Source organism: Tasmannia lanceolata, unplaced genomic scaffold (genome assembly GCF_043159265.1).
Source record: "Tasmannia lanceolata isolate RefF3 unplaced genomic scaffold, GAP_Taslan_0.1 ptg000003l, whole genome shotgun sequence".
Lineage (NCBI taxonomy): Eukaryota > Viridiplantae > Streptophyta > Magnoliopsida > Canellales > Winteraceae > Tasmannia > Tasmannia lanceolata.
The window spans coordinates 3627767-3644295 of record NW_027518680.1 but is presented as its reverse complement, the minus strand read 5'-3'; the positions used below and the strand labels follow the sequence as shown (position 1 = coordinate 3644295).

Below are 16529 nucleotides of genomic sequence, written 5' to 3'. Positions count from 1 at the left end.
TAAAAAACTTGTTTTCCAGTCTGACTAAGGGTTTTAAGGTGGGTCGGTTCTTGGTTCGGTTCTCGGTTCCGGGATCCAAACCCAGAACCGAACCGAATTTCCATCGGTTCCAGGTTATTAGAACCGGAACCGAACCATATAACTATGGAACCGAACCGAACCGAACCATATGTGCCGGTTCGGTTCGGTTCCTCGGTTCGAACCGGAACCATGTCCACCCCTAGGTAGAATACTATTGACTGATGCCATTAAGGAAAAAAATAAATAGGGAAATGATATTCCACACCCCACCCCCGAAACGGATTAAATCCCCCCCCCCCCCCCCCGCGCGGCTTTCTTTGCCTTCAAAACTTAACGAATAATGGGGGGATTTTATCCATCAGAGGGGGGAAATATCATTCCCCAAAAAATACTGTTGAATGACATCGGCTCTTATTCATTTACTACTATTTTTATTAATTTTTCGATACTGTCATACACCATATTTATTTCTTTTTTATTATTAATTAACTTAATATCACCTTTTCACGGGCAGTGATATTTCCACCCCTTTCATTTGTCTTTTCCTAAAAAAGACTGCATTTCCACCCTAGTTTGTTTGTCTTTTCCTGAAAATAAAGTTGTTTTGAGGATACGACAAACAAAAAGGGGTGGAAACATTGGGAAAAGGGGGTAGGTATCATTGCCGATAAATCGATTAGAGATATAGAATGTGTAAGACTTTTATGGACTTGTGTAGCACATGTTTTGGCTTTTATAAAACCAGATTGTAGAAAATGTTTGATTATAGTGAAGAGCAATCACCTTAGCCAAGTGTGTTCATGTTGGAAGGGATACAATAACGGGTTAGTAATATGCGTGGGCCTGTTGTAAGCCCAATAAGGTTAGTGGGCTTATTTGAGTTATTATAAATAAGTCTGTAATGGGTGGACTCCTTTTGAATTATTATAAATGCGGGATTACTCCCTACGGCCTCTCACACATAAGGTTGTTATATCTTTCCATTGAAAAACACATAGGGAAGTGGAGAGAATAGAAGACCACCACAGACCATTCTTTATTTTGTAGACAATTGGAATCATCCCAAGATCGAGAGGATTGATAAATCATCTTGTCAAAGGATAAAAGTGAACAGAGGTATTTATGCCTGATCTCTTCTTGTGCTTAGTTTCTTTAATCATATGCTCATGGTTTCAATCACGCAATATTAGTTTTACAACATGTTGCCAATAAATTCCCAGTAAACTTCTTTGTAACTCCATTTCAACTTTGCTTTGCAATTCTATAAATACTCATCTACATCCCTGTGTACCAATGGGAACTCTCATCAGCTTCAAGTTGTCTTGAAGCAAAAGAAACCGTATACTCTCAACGTCAGCTTCAAGTTGTCATGAAGCAAAGAGAGCCATATTCAAACATTACACCAGCAAGGGCTCGAGTAAACGTATTGAATTGGATGAGTTTAGGTCCATGGAGTATGTAACCGCCACCCCTAGGAAGGCACATGTCGCAGGAACGAGACCCAAGCCATATCTACTAATAGATAGACACGAGACAGTACCATGGCAGTCTTTGGGATTTGGAGAAGAATCTGTGTAAGAATGAGATATGAAAGTGTTCTTAGTCACACGCATTATCAGTTCAACATTAACAGAAATCTGCCAATATTAGAATAAAGTAGAGGGAGACGATTTTTTCGCCCCCTGTAGGATAATGCGCTCCCTTTTAACGTGAATTGTGGGCAGTCTTTAACACTTTTTGACGTCAAATCACGTTAAAAGGGGGGCGCATTATCCTACCGAGAGGCGGGGGTGAAAAAATCATCACCCTAAAGTAAAACAGAGACATGTTATGACATATTCCATCACTGGTTATTCTCAACTGGCTATGCAACTGTCATGTTAGGAATTGGATAAGAGACTCGATTTGAATTAAAAAATGTAAAGATGAAACACCTTAAATCATCTGCATGAAACTGCAAATTTGAACGTTGTTTTTTATTTATTTGAAAGAGTTGCATGAGTAGTGGTCAATTGATGGTTCATTTGTTCCATTATGTCACTTTCAACACATAGCACACATTCAACTGATCCGATCTTTTTTGATCTATATATGAGCTAGCTCATGTTAAATTCAACCTCTGGACATCTAGTCTACATCTGAACAGTTCCAATTGAAAAAAAAATTAAAAACAATATAACAATTTAGAATATGAACTTCATTTATATTCACCAACATGTGTTGATTTTGGCTGACATCTACCGAGTTCCATGGGGACCGAAGTCAATCGAAGATTGATTCTTTGCAGGTGCATCCACATAACCAAAAAACTCCATTTATATCGACAAAGTATTGATGCCATTTCACTCATAAGTTCAAAAGTAAAAGAAATGACTTGGTCATCAACTTTAAACATGCAAAATATCTCTATTTAGAATGAATCTTATCACACATGTTAATAGGTATTTGATCTTATCACACCATTATTGACAAGAGATTTGCTAGGGTGCATCCCAAAAGGCTTTTCGCGGCTTGTCTGTCGCACGTTGTCTCCATTCACGAGGTGGCTGGTCTGACGTGAGACAGACCAGCCGCGAAATGCCTTTTGAGATGGACGCTAGCAATTCCCTATCACACCATTATTGACAATTGTGCTGCTTAGGTGATGATTTCTAGCTGTGTATTTGTGTTATTTTAGCATTTCCTGAGATTTCATATTAAATTTCCATCATTTCCATAAACTTCCATAAACTTATTATGATTTTACAGTATTTCCATGGACTTTCATCATAAACTTCCATAAATTCTGCGGAGACCAAGTCCATACTAAAGCTGATGTTTGAAACCTTTCTTGGCAGTGCAAAAGGCAAATCAACTTGCAATTGTGGTATATCACAACACTGTTGAACTTGTGAAACTATTCAGAAAACATTTTCCAAGGTTTGTTAATGCCCTTTTAGGTAAAAATTACTTGTAACATTTAAAGTAAAAACATTAAAAGTTTCACCTGAAATAATTTTTACCTAAAAAAGGGTTACCAATCCTAGGATAGATTAATTTTCAAGAAAAAAAATCAGGAAAAAAATTCATGGTTGCCAAACATACCTAAAATAATGCTTTTATTTTGTATTTTATCATCCATGCATGCTAAACACTGGATAAACTTGATGTGGCATTAATCCATTCATGCAACTAAGAGAGAAATACATTTCCAAGAATCATATTGAGTATTATAGAGAAGATTGCCATGATAAAGAGGACTTTCAAATATTTTAGAAGTCTTAAAAGAAAAAAAAATTCTAAGAATAAAATACTCACCTTGATAGGATTCAAGAACAAATAATGCAATGCCACAAGATATTTTGTCCAAGAAACTCAGCGATCCATAAACAAATGCACAACCATTGAGATCTTCACCAACTAAAAAACTTTCCATGCTAACTCCTGTGACCTGTTAGGCAACAGAATCATCAGATGGTAGCCACTAAAGAATTATTTTGGTGTTGAAAACTAAATGGTTTCATGCTCAAAATAACAATATCACCAATGGAATTTTGGGATATACTAATAATATCAACATGTAATTATCATATCCAGTTAACTTTAATAACTTTATGTGGGAGAAGTAGCCCACAAGAACATCCAAATTGGCGTTCAGATAGATTTCATGTGATACAAGAAGGATGGAACAAGGAGTCGACGAAATAACAGCTATGTATAGCAGCCTTGCTCCAATGCCACTTAACTTGAGAGATAAATATTAAAAAATATTACGACTTACTGAAAGAAAAATAGGGCTTAATCACTGAATATACAATTACCAAAAGAATAGGAAAAAGAGGGTAAACTTACAATAAAAGGGTCAAGAATAAAAATTAAATAAAAAATATAGAAATACATGTAAATGGTGTATATCAAATAATAGAACACATCCAATATATTTCTAGATCAATTAGCCTTCTGTGAAGAAATGTTGTATCAGTTACTAAGGTATTTATTTAGATACCATAAAAGGATCAATTTGATGCCTGAAATGATATAAATGAAATTCTGGACTAGATTTGGCTTACAATCATTAAGGCATTGGCAACACCGATGATTACTGCAAGAATATAGATGAAATTGTGCATATTGCTAGGAAGAAGGAGGATGCCTGCACCAGAAAATATCCACAAAGTGGCTCCAACAGTAAAGAAGGCCTTGAGACGTTTGCCGGTCCATTTGATCTCCTAACATATGAGTAAATGATTTAAAATTCAAAAATAAAATAAAATAAACGAACCACATACATGTAAAATACACATATATTTATTCAACTATAGAATTACAATAGAAAACTGAAACCTGTAGAAGGACAGAGACCACAAAGCTGCAAATGAAAATAACAGCAGGTACCTGCACAGTTAAGTTAGGAGGTAATATCAGTGTCCCAAGATTCTCCAATTACAAAAGAAATTAAAATAGATATGAAGTAAATGGAATGTGAGTTTGATAAGGTCTGAACATTTACCAAAGCCTTAGAAGATTGATGCATTTGCAGATCATTAATGATATAGAATGCAAGAAATGACTGTGGAACAGAGTAGCGACAATGTTAATAAACTATAGACTAAAAACATGTGAAATAATTCACCACTATTAACTGACATAGATACACCTTTTACTTATTCTATAATGTTCCATTTCATTTTCAAAATAGAACCCCAAGTTCATTATTCTCAAATAAACACAAAAGGATGCTAACCTGTGAAATGTTTGTTGTCAGTCGGGTGAGCATATAAACAAGTGCAACTTGATAATACAGAACCTTTTTAAACCAATAGGCCCAAGATATCCTTTCAGGAATTTTGCACTGAATTTGTAGCTTCAATCTACATAATCACAAATTCACAGACATATGTGAAGTCTAAGTTTGATTGTTTTAAGCAAGTAGTACGGGTATCACAAGAGAAGTTACATATGGAGTAATTATCTTAAATGATGCCATGAAAAATTCGAACATAAAGGCACATCAGGAATCTCTATCGCACCTTGGTTCTTTGGTTCCGATAAGAAATATTCCCACAAAACAGCACCCGATAAAAATTGAACAATATGCGATCCAGCGGTACTGATCAATTTAAAAGAATGAAAGAGTTAAACCAAAAGAAAAGACCAACAAAACATGAACTTTGTATTTAACATCTCTAAATATGCATACCTGCCTTTCAGTGTCGACAGGGGTTTTGGCACTGTAAACACTGAAGACACCTAAAGCAACTGCATATAGGGTGAGATTGGCCACCTTCAATAACAGTTACATTGAAAAGGTAAAGACATCATCACCTTGATTATGATCTAAATAAGGAAACAGAAAATGCATGTTCAGCATAAAAAAATTAAAATTTAATAAAATTTAAGGTGGCGGCTTGAGGTAAAAAAAAAGGATTAAGAGAGCAGCTGACCATTGTAAAAGCATTACGACAGCTTGCAAGCACAACTCTGCTGGTTGGATTCAATGTGATACAATTAACCATTGACCTTCAACAGGAAACAATTGGCCCGGGGTAAATAAATGATTTGTATGTGAATAAATATTATAGAATACAACAACCACTTATTTGATAAGCACGAACTAAGTGGAAATTTTAAAGTGGAAACGAATATTACATGTGTGAAACTTGGGTGGCAGCCCAACCCACATTGAAAATTGCAGCAAATGTGCTGTAGCCAATTGTTTGCAGGGCCAAAGAATTGTTACCAAATATTTTACAAGGCAGGCAACCACCAAAAACAGAAGAAAAGGAAATAGCAACCAGAATTGATCCTCCAGCATGCCACATTTTGAAATGCCCAAACCTGTCTATCTGTGAAATGAATATTTTCAGATGCAGATAATAAAGAATTATATTTAATTAGAATTTTTCAGTTTAAATGTGTCACAGATTTCACAAAATAAAAAATGAAATAAATACTTTGTTCAGATAAGGATCCACATTGCCATTTTTTTGGTGCGTTAAAGTGGTGACTGAACCCGTGATTAACGTTCAGCCCCTCACGTTGTAACCATTTTGCATTTAGCACAACTCTTGTGATTGACAGATTATGCCAGTAGGAAAAATGTAAAAAATAATAGTATTTTCCCCAAACATATTGCTTTGTCAGTTTGCGCTTACTAAAGCATTTTAATCTTTCCATGGATTTTCTTCAACCATGGGACGCATATTTTAGGATATAGCATATAAAAAAGGTACGGATCTCTCAGTTAATCAAGTATATAGACTCTACAACGAATCCATGTTTGATGTAAAACTCAGAGAATTTTATGAGTTTAGCATTCTATTCCTTGTATGTTTATATTCCTGCAACAGATAGTTTTTCACTTTCTTGTGTCTGTTATGCCCTTTCCCAAGCCAAGTTGGTTGTGAACCTATTACCTATTAAGATCGAAATCAAGAGAAAATCATGAGTCATGACAATGACAAAGGTGTCAAATTGCAATATGTTGCAACTTGCAAGGATGCAATATGTATTAAGAGAGAGAGAGTATAACTTATTTAGACACTAATACATATATTATTATTATATACTTGTATACAACAAAACGTTAAATTGAACATATTCAACATTTTATATGATGTGGTTGGGTTTCTTGAGTCGTAACAAGTTACACCCCAAGTAAAAGCCAATTTTAAAATGGGTTTTGAGAAGTAGGACCAAGCCCAACCTGAGTAAGTGTAAAGTCATCCCAAACACGGACTCAAAATGGTTTGCTTACTTTGGCTTTCAGACCAGCCCAGCTGAACTTTAACCAAGCCCAACTTGTGATAGCAACAGATAAAATACTCAAATAGAAGAAACAGAAAATTAAGGCCCTGTTTCTTTTAGATTATGGCAACCGATTGTGGAGTCACCAACTGATTATTGGACCGAAAATTGCACTAAATTTGACTCCAATAATCTGTTGGAGACTCCACAATCGGTTGTCATAATCTAAAACAAACAGGCCCTAAATAAGGTTCCAAGTTTACCAGCTCCCCAGAAAATATGGTTGCAAATCCATCAGCAACCTGACCCGAAAGCATGATAGTAGCTGCATCCCTGTGTAATGATAATAACCACGACAATTATATTGGGAAGAAAGGTAACACTACTACACTCATGCTAAAAATCTGGATAGAAATTCTAAGAGACAATTAATCAAAAATGTATTTTTTTTTAATGGTACTAATCAAATGTTTGTAAACCAAAAGCAATGGAATGGAGACATGTGATCCTTCCCAGCCATAGAAAACAACAGATTTCAGCAGACACATAACAATTCCTGGTCTGGAAACAGAAATCTAACGAAGTTCACTAATATAAATTCACAGAATTGAACTCAAATACCCATGAAAAGCAATCTATAATTTATATGAATTTTCAAAAGAAAATTTAAACTTAATAGTGATGTCTAAATTTTGAAACCAATAGAAACATTTAAGCCCGGGACTTCTTAGATACTTTAGGTTATTACCTGGATCTCATCTAGATAGTGTTCACAAGAAAATTTCTGTAATGACTGTGATTAACTTTTCTTTAATAACCCTAAGATTTAGGCTTTGGATCGATGGATCTAAATTTCAAGGGTGGGGATCAACGATCCATCGTTGATCAACCCTTGATCGTAAAATTTAATCACTCTTTTTCCTTCGATTTGCCTAGATCCGTAGATCTTAGAATCTATGGCTAGTGAAGGTTAGATCTAAATTCTCTAATTAAAAGAAGAAAATAATTTCCGTGGAAAATAGCACTTAAAAGGTGGAAATTTTTTTGAATTTTAAAGTGGAGGGAAGAAACCCACGTTTTTCCTTGTATGGAAAAACGTGCATATATATATATGTGTGGGTCCACCTACAAATCCTTTCAAAAATCCATTATAGTATACTATACTTTAATTAGAAATAGCATTTTCAAAACTACTAAATATATATATATATATATATATATATATATATATAAGGTAAGTATCAATGAGTGTATGAAAGATAAGTTAAGAATATTGGGGAGGGGGAAGTTTCCTTTTCTTTTTAGAGATTTGATTTCCACTTGAAAAGGAATCTTGAACTCCTTCTTTTGGTATGATTGACTCTCTTATGTAAAATTCAAATCTCAAATTTTTAGGAGATTTCTTAAAGGATAAAATCTAGAAATTTTTGGGAATATGAGCAATCAAATCCCAAATCAAGGGATTTGATTGTGAGCAACTACCATAACTCTTTTCCCTCTCTTTTATATATTACCTATATGGTAGTCATGGGAAATTAAAGGAATTGATTGATGGCAACTTACCATAACCTCTCACCACACCATAATTTCCAATCTTAAATTAAGGAAAGTAAAATAGTATAAGAAGAGTGATGCACTCCTCCCATTCTTGCACAAAAACGTGGGAATAGAGAGAGAGGGTCACTTTAAAACAAAAAAAAAAGGAGGAAGAAGGGAGAAGAGAAAAGGGGAAGGGAAAAACCCTAGTCATCTTCAAGCTCTGTAGCATCACAAGTAAGTATAGTGTACATATTTATATTTAAATCTCTTGCTGTTTTAATACCAAAACCAGGACAGCTATAGTGCTGCCTGCGTGATATATACTTGCTGTTTTTAATACCTAAAACCAGGACAAGTGCTGCCTGTGTGATATTTAAATCTCTTGCTGTTTTAAATACCAAAACCAGGACAGCTATAGTGCTGCCTGCGTGATATATACTTGCTGTTTTTAATACCTAAAACCAGGACAAGTGCTGCCTGTGTGATATTTAAATCTCTTGCTGTTTTAATACCAAAACCAGGACAGCTATAGTGCTGCCTGTGTGATATATACTTGCTATTTTTAATACCTAAAACCAGGACAAGTGCTGCCTGTGTGATATTTAAATCTCTTGCTGTTTTAATACCAAAACCAGGACAGCTATAGTGCTGCCTGCGTGATATATACTTGCTGTTTTTAATACCTAAACCTGGACAACTATAGTGCTGCCTGTGTGGTATTTGTACCTTAGACAGGGCAGCAGTTGTATCATTGCAGGTACCCTGCTGACCCCAAAGCCAGGGGCTCCTCCCGATAAAGAAAATATGAAAATGATTAAAAAGGACCTAGACCAAAATAAGTTGACCTATTTCACTTATTGATTTGCCTACAGGAGCCATCTCGTCCTACTGCGATTATAAGATTAAGGCAGGTGATATCTAAACTTTGCTCGTATGGCTTTCAAATTATACAACAAGAATGGTGAAGTATCTAAATCTTTATGTTTTCGAAACTATTCTATGATAAATGAAATTTTGTCTCTTGTATTATATATTGGAAATGGAATCTGATTTCTAATAAAGATTTATCCGTTTAATTGTATTTGTCAAACACATGAAGCAGTTTGGAAATATAAGAAATATCCAAAGAGGAAATGGGAAAGGGTGATGGGAAACCTTGAGTTTCCCCGTAATAAAAGGTATACAACTTGGGAGAACCGCGCAACTCCTGGTTGATGTTGGAATCCTACGGAGACCAAGAGTCCCTAGGCGGTATGATCTATCGTAATAAGTCCCCGCGGAATCGACCGTGTTGGCAAGGGCAACAAGCTAGTGGGAGCTGGAGTGCCCTGGGTTTAAATGAAATTGTTATGATAAAAATGTGGTAAATTTATAATTGTTCCAAATGTTATTGAATTATTATCTTTCAGTTATTAGTACATTTGATAATCCGAAATGATTTTACTATTCAGTTGCAGAAGATTTTGGCAAAACATTCTTTTGTAAAATTTCAATTGTCTTATCTATAATATGGATCTTGATATGTTATTTTAAATTGAATTCTTATACTGGTTCAGTTTCTATCATTCTGCTGACCTTATTTTCTCCCCAGGACTAGAGAATTCTAATGAGGGTGCATTTGCGCACGAGGATGTCTAGGAGCGTAGGATGATGGGAGCAAATAATTATAGAAGACGATACCCTTCGTCAACCCCTTTGAATTTATTTTAAATTGGCTAGTTCGAAACTTTACTTAATTGAGTAATTGGTTTTAAGTTAAAGTTATTGTAAGGAGACATTTGGAAATGGAATAAGAGCGATGGTTATTTAATTTTCATATATGGTTTTAAGAAAAAAATACTATGGGTATTTTGGCAGGTGTTCGCTTGTAGCGATCCGGTCATGGAAATCGGGTCGTTACAATTTCCTACTTACAGTTACAGCATATATCTGAATGTGATCATAAGGGTGCAGCATTTATGCCTAAAAAGTTAAGGGAATTCATTGTTATATGATATAATGATATCATCAATAGAGTATTTGATGCAATTTCTGTCGGCCTACAGGTCCCACCAACTATTACACCAAATATGCCAGCACCCATGAAATTCTACAGAAGAAAAGAGAAGGAAATTAAAGCCTTAACCGGCCTACAGCATCAGAATGATTTCATGCTGACATGAACTGACGAACCCACACCGGTTCATTTGCTCAGAATTTTGAGATACCATTCCATTTTTTTATTGCAGCGATTCATCAAGGTTTTTGGAAAACTTTTAGATGCGTCATAGGGGGAGTTTAAGTAGGGGTTGATTTAAGAAGTTAAGACTGTTTTTGGAATTCACTTCAAATTTGATTTTAGCAAGGATTGATAATAGATTATGTGAAACAACCAATTATTTAATCTTTTATACTTTAACACTCCCCCTCACATGTGGCCCCTCTTTTTAGGGTTGGCTTACACGTGGCACATGTGGCCCCTCTTTTGGGTTGGCCATTAGATGTGGATTTTTAATATCAAGGAGTTTTGAACCTAGAACCGTTGCTATGATTTCGTGTTAAACAACTAATTACTCCAAAAGCTTAAGCTGTTGGAGAAGACGTTATTTAATCTTTTATACTTTAACTAATTATAAGTGCATTGGGGATATATTATAAGTTGTTTTTGTATCTGAGTTCTCTATTCAGGAGTATGTACCAATGATAAATGGAATATGAGTTTCAGAAAGATATATTGAATGAATATTCTGATTTTTCTCTAGTTTATTAGTTTAACGATTCTTCTGCAGTTCTATTATTATAAATTCTCTGTGGTATTTTATTTTTGCATAATATTTTCCAAAAATTAAGTCAAATTTTATTTCATAAATAAGTCAACTTTTATTTTAGAATACCTTATGATTCTGTAATCTATTTGTCATTCCTTCATTCACAACGATTTAGGTCATTTACCCCAAATCCTTAAAATTGTTAAGTCTTTATATACTGATTGAATGCTCTACATAAAAAATTGTAGAACTTTCATTCTATCAGAGCAGGTTTTGATCTAAAAGTTCATTCTCTTGGAGCCTGGACAGACGATGAACCTCCAAGCCCTTGTTCCAGTGATTCATTTTTACGAGGTAATGAATCTCCAAGCTTTAAGATAGTTTTTCACAAGGTTGCCAGAGCGGGAATCGAAAGCGGGAATCAAAACGGGAATCGAAAGCGGGAATCGAAGGCTCCCAGGAAAAAATCCTACTCAAGGTTGCCAGAGCGGGAATCGAAAGCGGGAATCGAAGGCTCCCAGGGAAGAATCCTGCTTCCATGGTTTTTCACGCGCCATCACAACTGACCAAATGAAGCTTTATGCTATCTTCTGTATTATTCCACAAAAAAATTCTTTGAAGATGGTCTAATCAATTGATAATGGAAATGGGGCAGCAAAACAAAGACATAGTAGAGAAGGATATTAGCTAACACCACCTTCATTAGAGTAATCCATCCTTTCAGAGATAACTAACTCTTCTCCCAGAGAGAAAGTCTCCTTTCAACTCATTTAATAATTGAATCCCAAAGGTTTCTGGAGGGCCGAACAATACATAACAGGATTCCCAGATAGGAATTTGGGATGGAACCAATTCTACACCCCCAAGGCTTTGGAAAAAACTTCCTTTTTTCACCTCGCTCAACTAGATCCTCATCTGGATGGACTTGGAGAAATTAATATGTAGCATATAAGCACTGTCTTTAGATTTTAGACTTTACCAGATGCCACCCTAATATTGAAATAGTGAAACTCTCTTCTCCTGTGGACGTAGGCACACTATCGAACCCCACAATTTTTGTGTTTCTTGCTTTGTGTGTTTGTGTTTCCTGCATCTAATCTTTTTGTTAGCTGCACATTGAGTTTGATTTTGTTTTTGGGGACTAGAGATCTTCAGGTTTTTTACAGAACACACTTTGAATGTTCGAAATCAGACCTCTCAAAACCTTCCTCAATCTGTCAACCAAAACCTTTGCCATAATCTTATACACTCCCCACTAGACCAAGGGGATGGAAATCAGTGAGTCTATCTGCTACATTTCCTTAGGGATAACAGATATGAGTGTAGCCCAGTTAACTAAAGACCCTCAAAGAAGCCGTTGAAGAAAGTCGCAAGATCACCAATAATAGACTCCCAACACTTGTGGAAAAATGGCGGACATAGACCATATGGACTCGGACTTTGTCTCCTTTTAAGGAAAAGAGAGCCACCCTAAGTTCCTCCTCGCTGAAAGGGCATTAGGCTTGAAACTAGCAGTCTCATCCAACCGACTAATATCAATATTGGAAGGTGGGGCAAGGGGCCCGAAATCTGAAGAGTAGAGCTCCTCATAGAAGGGCACAATTTTCTTTTCTCTCAGTGAATACGTTCATCCTTCCAAATCTCATTCAACTCCTCTTGTTCCACTTCCCAAACATCAAAATCTTTTCCTGTGCAGATTCCATAAATTCAAATCCCAAACTGTGGATTCTCCTCAAGCATAATGCATGCTGCAAAATGTATAATCATCACATGCCTAATCCAAAAACTATGTCCCTAAACAACTAAACTTTTAACTCTTTACCTCCCAGAATTAAAGAATAGTACCAGATTTAGGTACCAACAGGAATAATTCTCAGCTAACTTATCCAACGATGTTGATGTCGCTGATAATGGGTGAATTGGATAATTCCCCTCATGCAAAATACAAAACACAAATCTTTACATGCCTATTCCAAAACCAAATCCCCTGAATGCCTAAACTCCCAAACCTTTGCTTGCTGAGATAAAAGAATTGTTCCTACTTCAGTTACCAACAGAAATGATTCTTGGTCGAATCCTCTGTACAGGGAGGATTACGATCACATAATAGGCTTGTCAAGAACATGTTTGTTGGGTCTTTTTCAGCTAGGCAACCGTTAACCTATTTACCTCTGATGATCACAATGATTCGGAGATCAATCAGATCTAGTTCAGAGCAGAAAAACTTACTCGACACCGATGAGCTCACTAATTTTGAGATGAATCGAGAAAAACTGTCAATGATTCCTCCATGCACCCATTAGTCAGGTTTCGTATAGTAAAATTCTTTTGCATCTCTATCTTAGTAGCTTCATTGCTTTTAAATTAAATATAGAAGAACAGAAACTTAAAAGGAATGTACCTTGAAGTCAATCCAATCTCCGTCAGGAACACTAAGAGATAAGTAAACCAACAAGCAGATGTAATGTCATTGAGCATGTGCCCTATAGCATAGTAAAATACTGAACACCTTCCGAGAGGCTTAGTGCATGGGTTTTCATTTGACGATTCATCTTCAGTCTCATCAGTCATAATCAAAGATGGTTATAAAATGCGATGTTCAAAGTATCCTAACCACAGAAGCCCCTGCAGAAAAGTAATTGAGAATAATAAAAAAACTGAACTTACCCACTCGAAAGCTGTTAGAATATGTGGGATCGCATAGTCAGATTGTGTTGAATCCACACCATTGGATCACCATGGTGCTAAAAAAAAAAATCCTTTAGAAAGTGACAATACTATTTCTTTCAAATCCCTAGAAGCCTAGTCTATGTGTTGCATCAATATAGCAATGAGTGCTTTAAAATCAATTCTTATCCCATTCAATACATGATCTCCATTTTAATCTTATAGGACAGAGACAACCTCTCTTTCCTTCATCTAATTGCTAATTTATGCTAGCTACCTATTCTAGCTAGACAACTCCATTCAACCCACTTGCCTAATCTAGCACCACAGTGATCCAATGGTGTGAATTCAACACAATCTGACTATGAGATCCCACATATTCTAACAAAAGCAGAAATAAAAAAGATGAAACACAATTTGTGGCAAAGATGAGTTGTTAGTTGTTACAAATCAGAGAAGATTTGGCAAGATATTCTGATACAAACAAACAATAATTTTGAAAAAACATATTGTAGTGATCTTAAGTAGGATGTAAAGAAGTGATTTGGCTAGTCACACTACAAGCCTACAAGGGGTATGAAGAATCCTTAGAAAAGGAGGTTGAAATCATTTGGACTGCAATTTTGGTTCTTGTGAGCAATTTAGTAGAACTATGCTATGCAACAATAGTCACTCTGTTTGGTCCAGTCATATGCTAGTCTTATATCTCTCGATTCATAGTGTTTTGGAATAATCTGGACTGCAATTTTGGTTAATGTGAGCAATTTAGTAAAACTATGCTTTATAACATTAGTTACTTCATTGCAATTTCATAAATGGGCATTTCACCTATTTTTCAGCTATAGTTTCGACGCATATAGAATTCAACCAACAGGTGACTTGCTATCTTATTCATAAACTAATTTATATGGCATCCTAATAACACATACGTTATTGAAGTTTCCAATGGTATTTACAATCTTAGCAGCAAATGAAGAGATTTGCTGCTGCCAATTTTAGCCATCCAATGTGTACTCATAATATCATCTTACCCAATTAGACAAAAGGTTTAAGTAAATTTTTGCACCCAATAGAAGAAAACCCATGCATCTTTTCCTTTGTCTTCAAATGGGTAGATAGCAGAAAGTGCAGAAAATCAATATAAAACAAACAAGGATACATAAAAATGGGGGAAAAAAAACAGCCACTTTCAGAAAATATGATAGGAATCTCTCAAATAAGTTTAAAAAAACAACCCATAAGAGAGCAGAGATCACATACTTAACTATAAGCAGCAAGGTTCTGACTCCAAAGCATAGAGTTGATTCCTTGAGGGAGAAAATGGGGGGAGTTCAAATGGAGAGATAGAAAGAGAAGAACGTTCCTTCAGTCAAAGGTAAGACAAAGAAGACGAAGGGTTGCGCAAATAACGGCAGCGTGGTGCTTGCATGACATTGCCTATACCGAGAGGCGTGAAAGAAAAAAAGAGCTACCAGTCTTCTCGTTTTAAAGTTAGTTTTGTCTTGCGTGGTTAGTGGTTGGAACTTGAAAGTTGAAACTGGAGGAGGAGGTTGCTTGAAACGAGAAATCTAGGGAAATGATGTATTGTTCCCCTTTGTCTTCCTCAGGCACCCCCTTAAGTGTAAAAAGAGTAATCATAATTCATAAATAGTAAAGGGGTGCAAAATTGGGTCGGGCAGGTCGGGTTTTAAAAAACCCTACTCTACCCGACAATTATCTCGGGTCGGGTCTAATTTTTTACAAGAAAACCTGAGATTCGTAAACCCGATCCTACCCAAGATAGTTTCTTAGGTTGGATCAGGTCAAATTTTCATTTTTTAGCGTAGGATAGTGACTAACTTTAAAGATTGTAGAAAAAAAAAAAAACAAATCTTCACACCAAAAATGTCTAAATTTATGTCATCAAGTGTATAAATTTAATAGTGAAATGATATTTCCCCCAAATTAACCTCGAGGAGTGAACCATTCTCACAAAAACCGTTAGAGGTGGGATATCAGTTCCCATTTAATAAGGACATTGTATTTTCACATAAGCATGATCACCTCAATGAAACAAATTGTATCAATATATTGGAAACTAATTTTCTTTGTTATTCAAGAGATATTTAAGAAAGTCACAATACACCCACATTAGTTGGGTCGGATTTTTGGATTTTGGGTTTTTTTCTCTTTAACCCAGCCCCATGCAAGATTGTGAGTCGGGTTTTCAAATTTAAAATCCGACCCTATCCAAGACCCATGATCTCTAAACCCGACCCATGTTATTTTTGGGTCCGGTCGGGTCGGGTTTTGTACCCCTAATAAATACACTATAGGGCTGACCATGGGAAGAATAGGGAGAGAATATATTGCTTTCCGGGGTCTCTGGACGATAGAAATAGAAGGAAAGAAGGAATATGGATTCCTTTACTTTTTGGTTACAGAGGAAAGTCAAACACTGCAAAACGTTTTGTATTTGGAAAATTTACAGCCGACAGTTGCCTAATGTGTGGTTGCGTTAGGCAGCTGTCCTAGCCATCTAATAGCTATTCCATCCCCATTGTCCATTGAGCCTGCTCTGAATAATCCCCCCCTTCACCGGGTTATTACCGATATAATCATAAAAAGCTAATTTTTTGGGAATTTTAGACCAATCTTCCGATAAACTCAGATTTTCAGCTAGCCCGGCTCCAACTCTTCGATATATTTCTCACCCGGGCCTGGTCACTGCGACCCCCTTTGTGAGGAGGCACCCCTTCTTCCGAAGTTATGGGGCTATTTTGCCGAGTACCCTAGAGAGAGTTGTCTCGCGCCCCTAGGTACTCTCTACCTACCCACCTGTGTCGGTTT

At 36.0% G+C, this 16529-nt stretch overlaps 2 protein-coding genes across 4 annotated transcripts in view; one reads left to right on the top strand and one right to left on the bottom strand.

Annotated features, from left to right (window-relative positions):
• The window catches only part of LOC143848058 (F-box protein At3g58530-like), a 90862-nt gene that overhangs the window by 19945 nt on the left and 54388 nt on the right, over window positions 1-16529 (top strand). The gene's annotated exons all lie outside the window — the stretch shown is intronic.
• On the bottom strand, window positions 1025-15188 carry LOC143848029 (uncharacterized). 3 transcript variants are annotated; one of them, XM_077356812.1, is made up of 13 exons: window positions 14966-15188; window positions 13435-13658; window positions 7011-7080; window positions 5650-5846; window positions 5445-5520; window positions 5201-5284; window positions 5031-5110; window positions 4745-4871; window positions 4511-4570; window positions 4345-4395; window positions 4071-4229; window positions 3319-3451; window positions 1025-1591 (listed from the first exon to the last, which is right to left on the bottom strand). In XM_077356812.1, the coding sequence occupies exons 2-13, from the start codon at window positions 13602-13604 to the stop codon at window positions 1419-1421; spliced, it is 1380 nt and encodes a 459-aa protein (XP_077212927.1). In that variant the 5' UTR covers window positions 13605-13658; window positions 14966-15188; the 3' UTR covers window positions 1025-1418. The 3 variants fall into 3 exon arrangements, with proteins under 3 accessions (XP_077212927.1, XP_077212919.1, XP_077212934.1); XM_077356804.1 differs by having other exon boundaries at window positions 14961-15187; XM_077356819.1 differs by lacking the exon at window positions 13435-13658 and having other exon boundaries at window positions 14961-15185.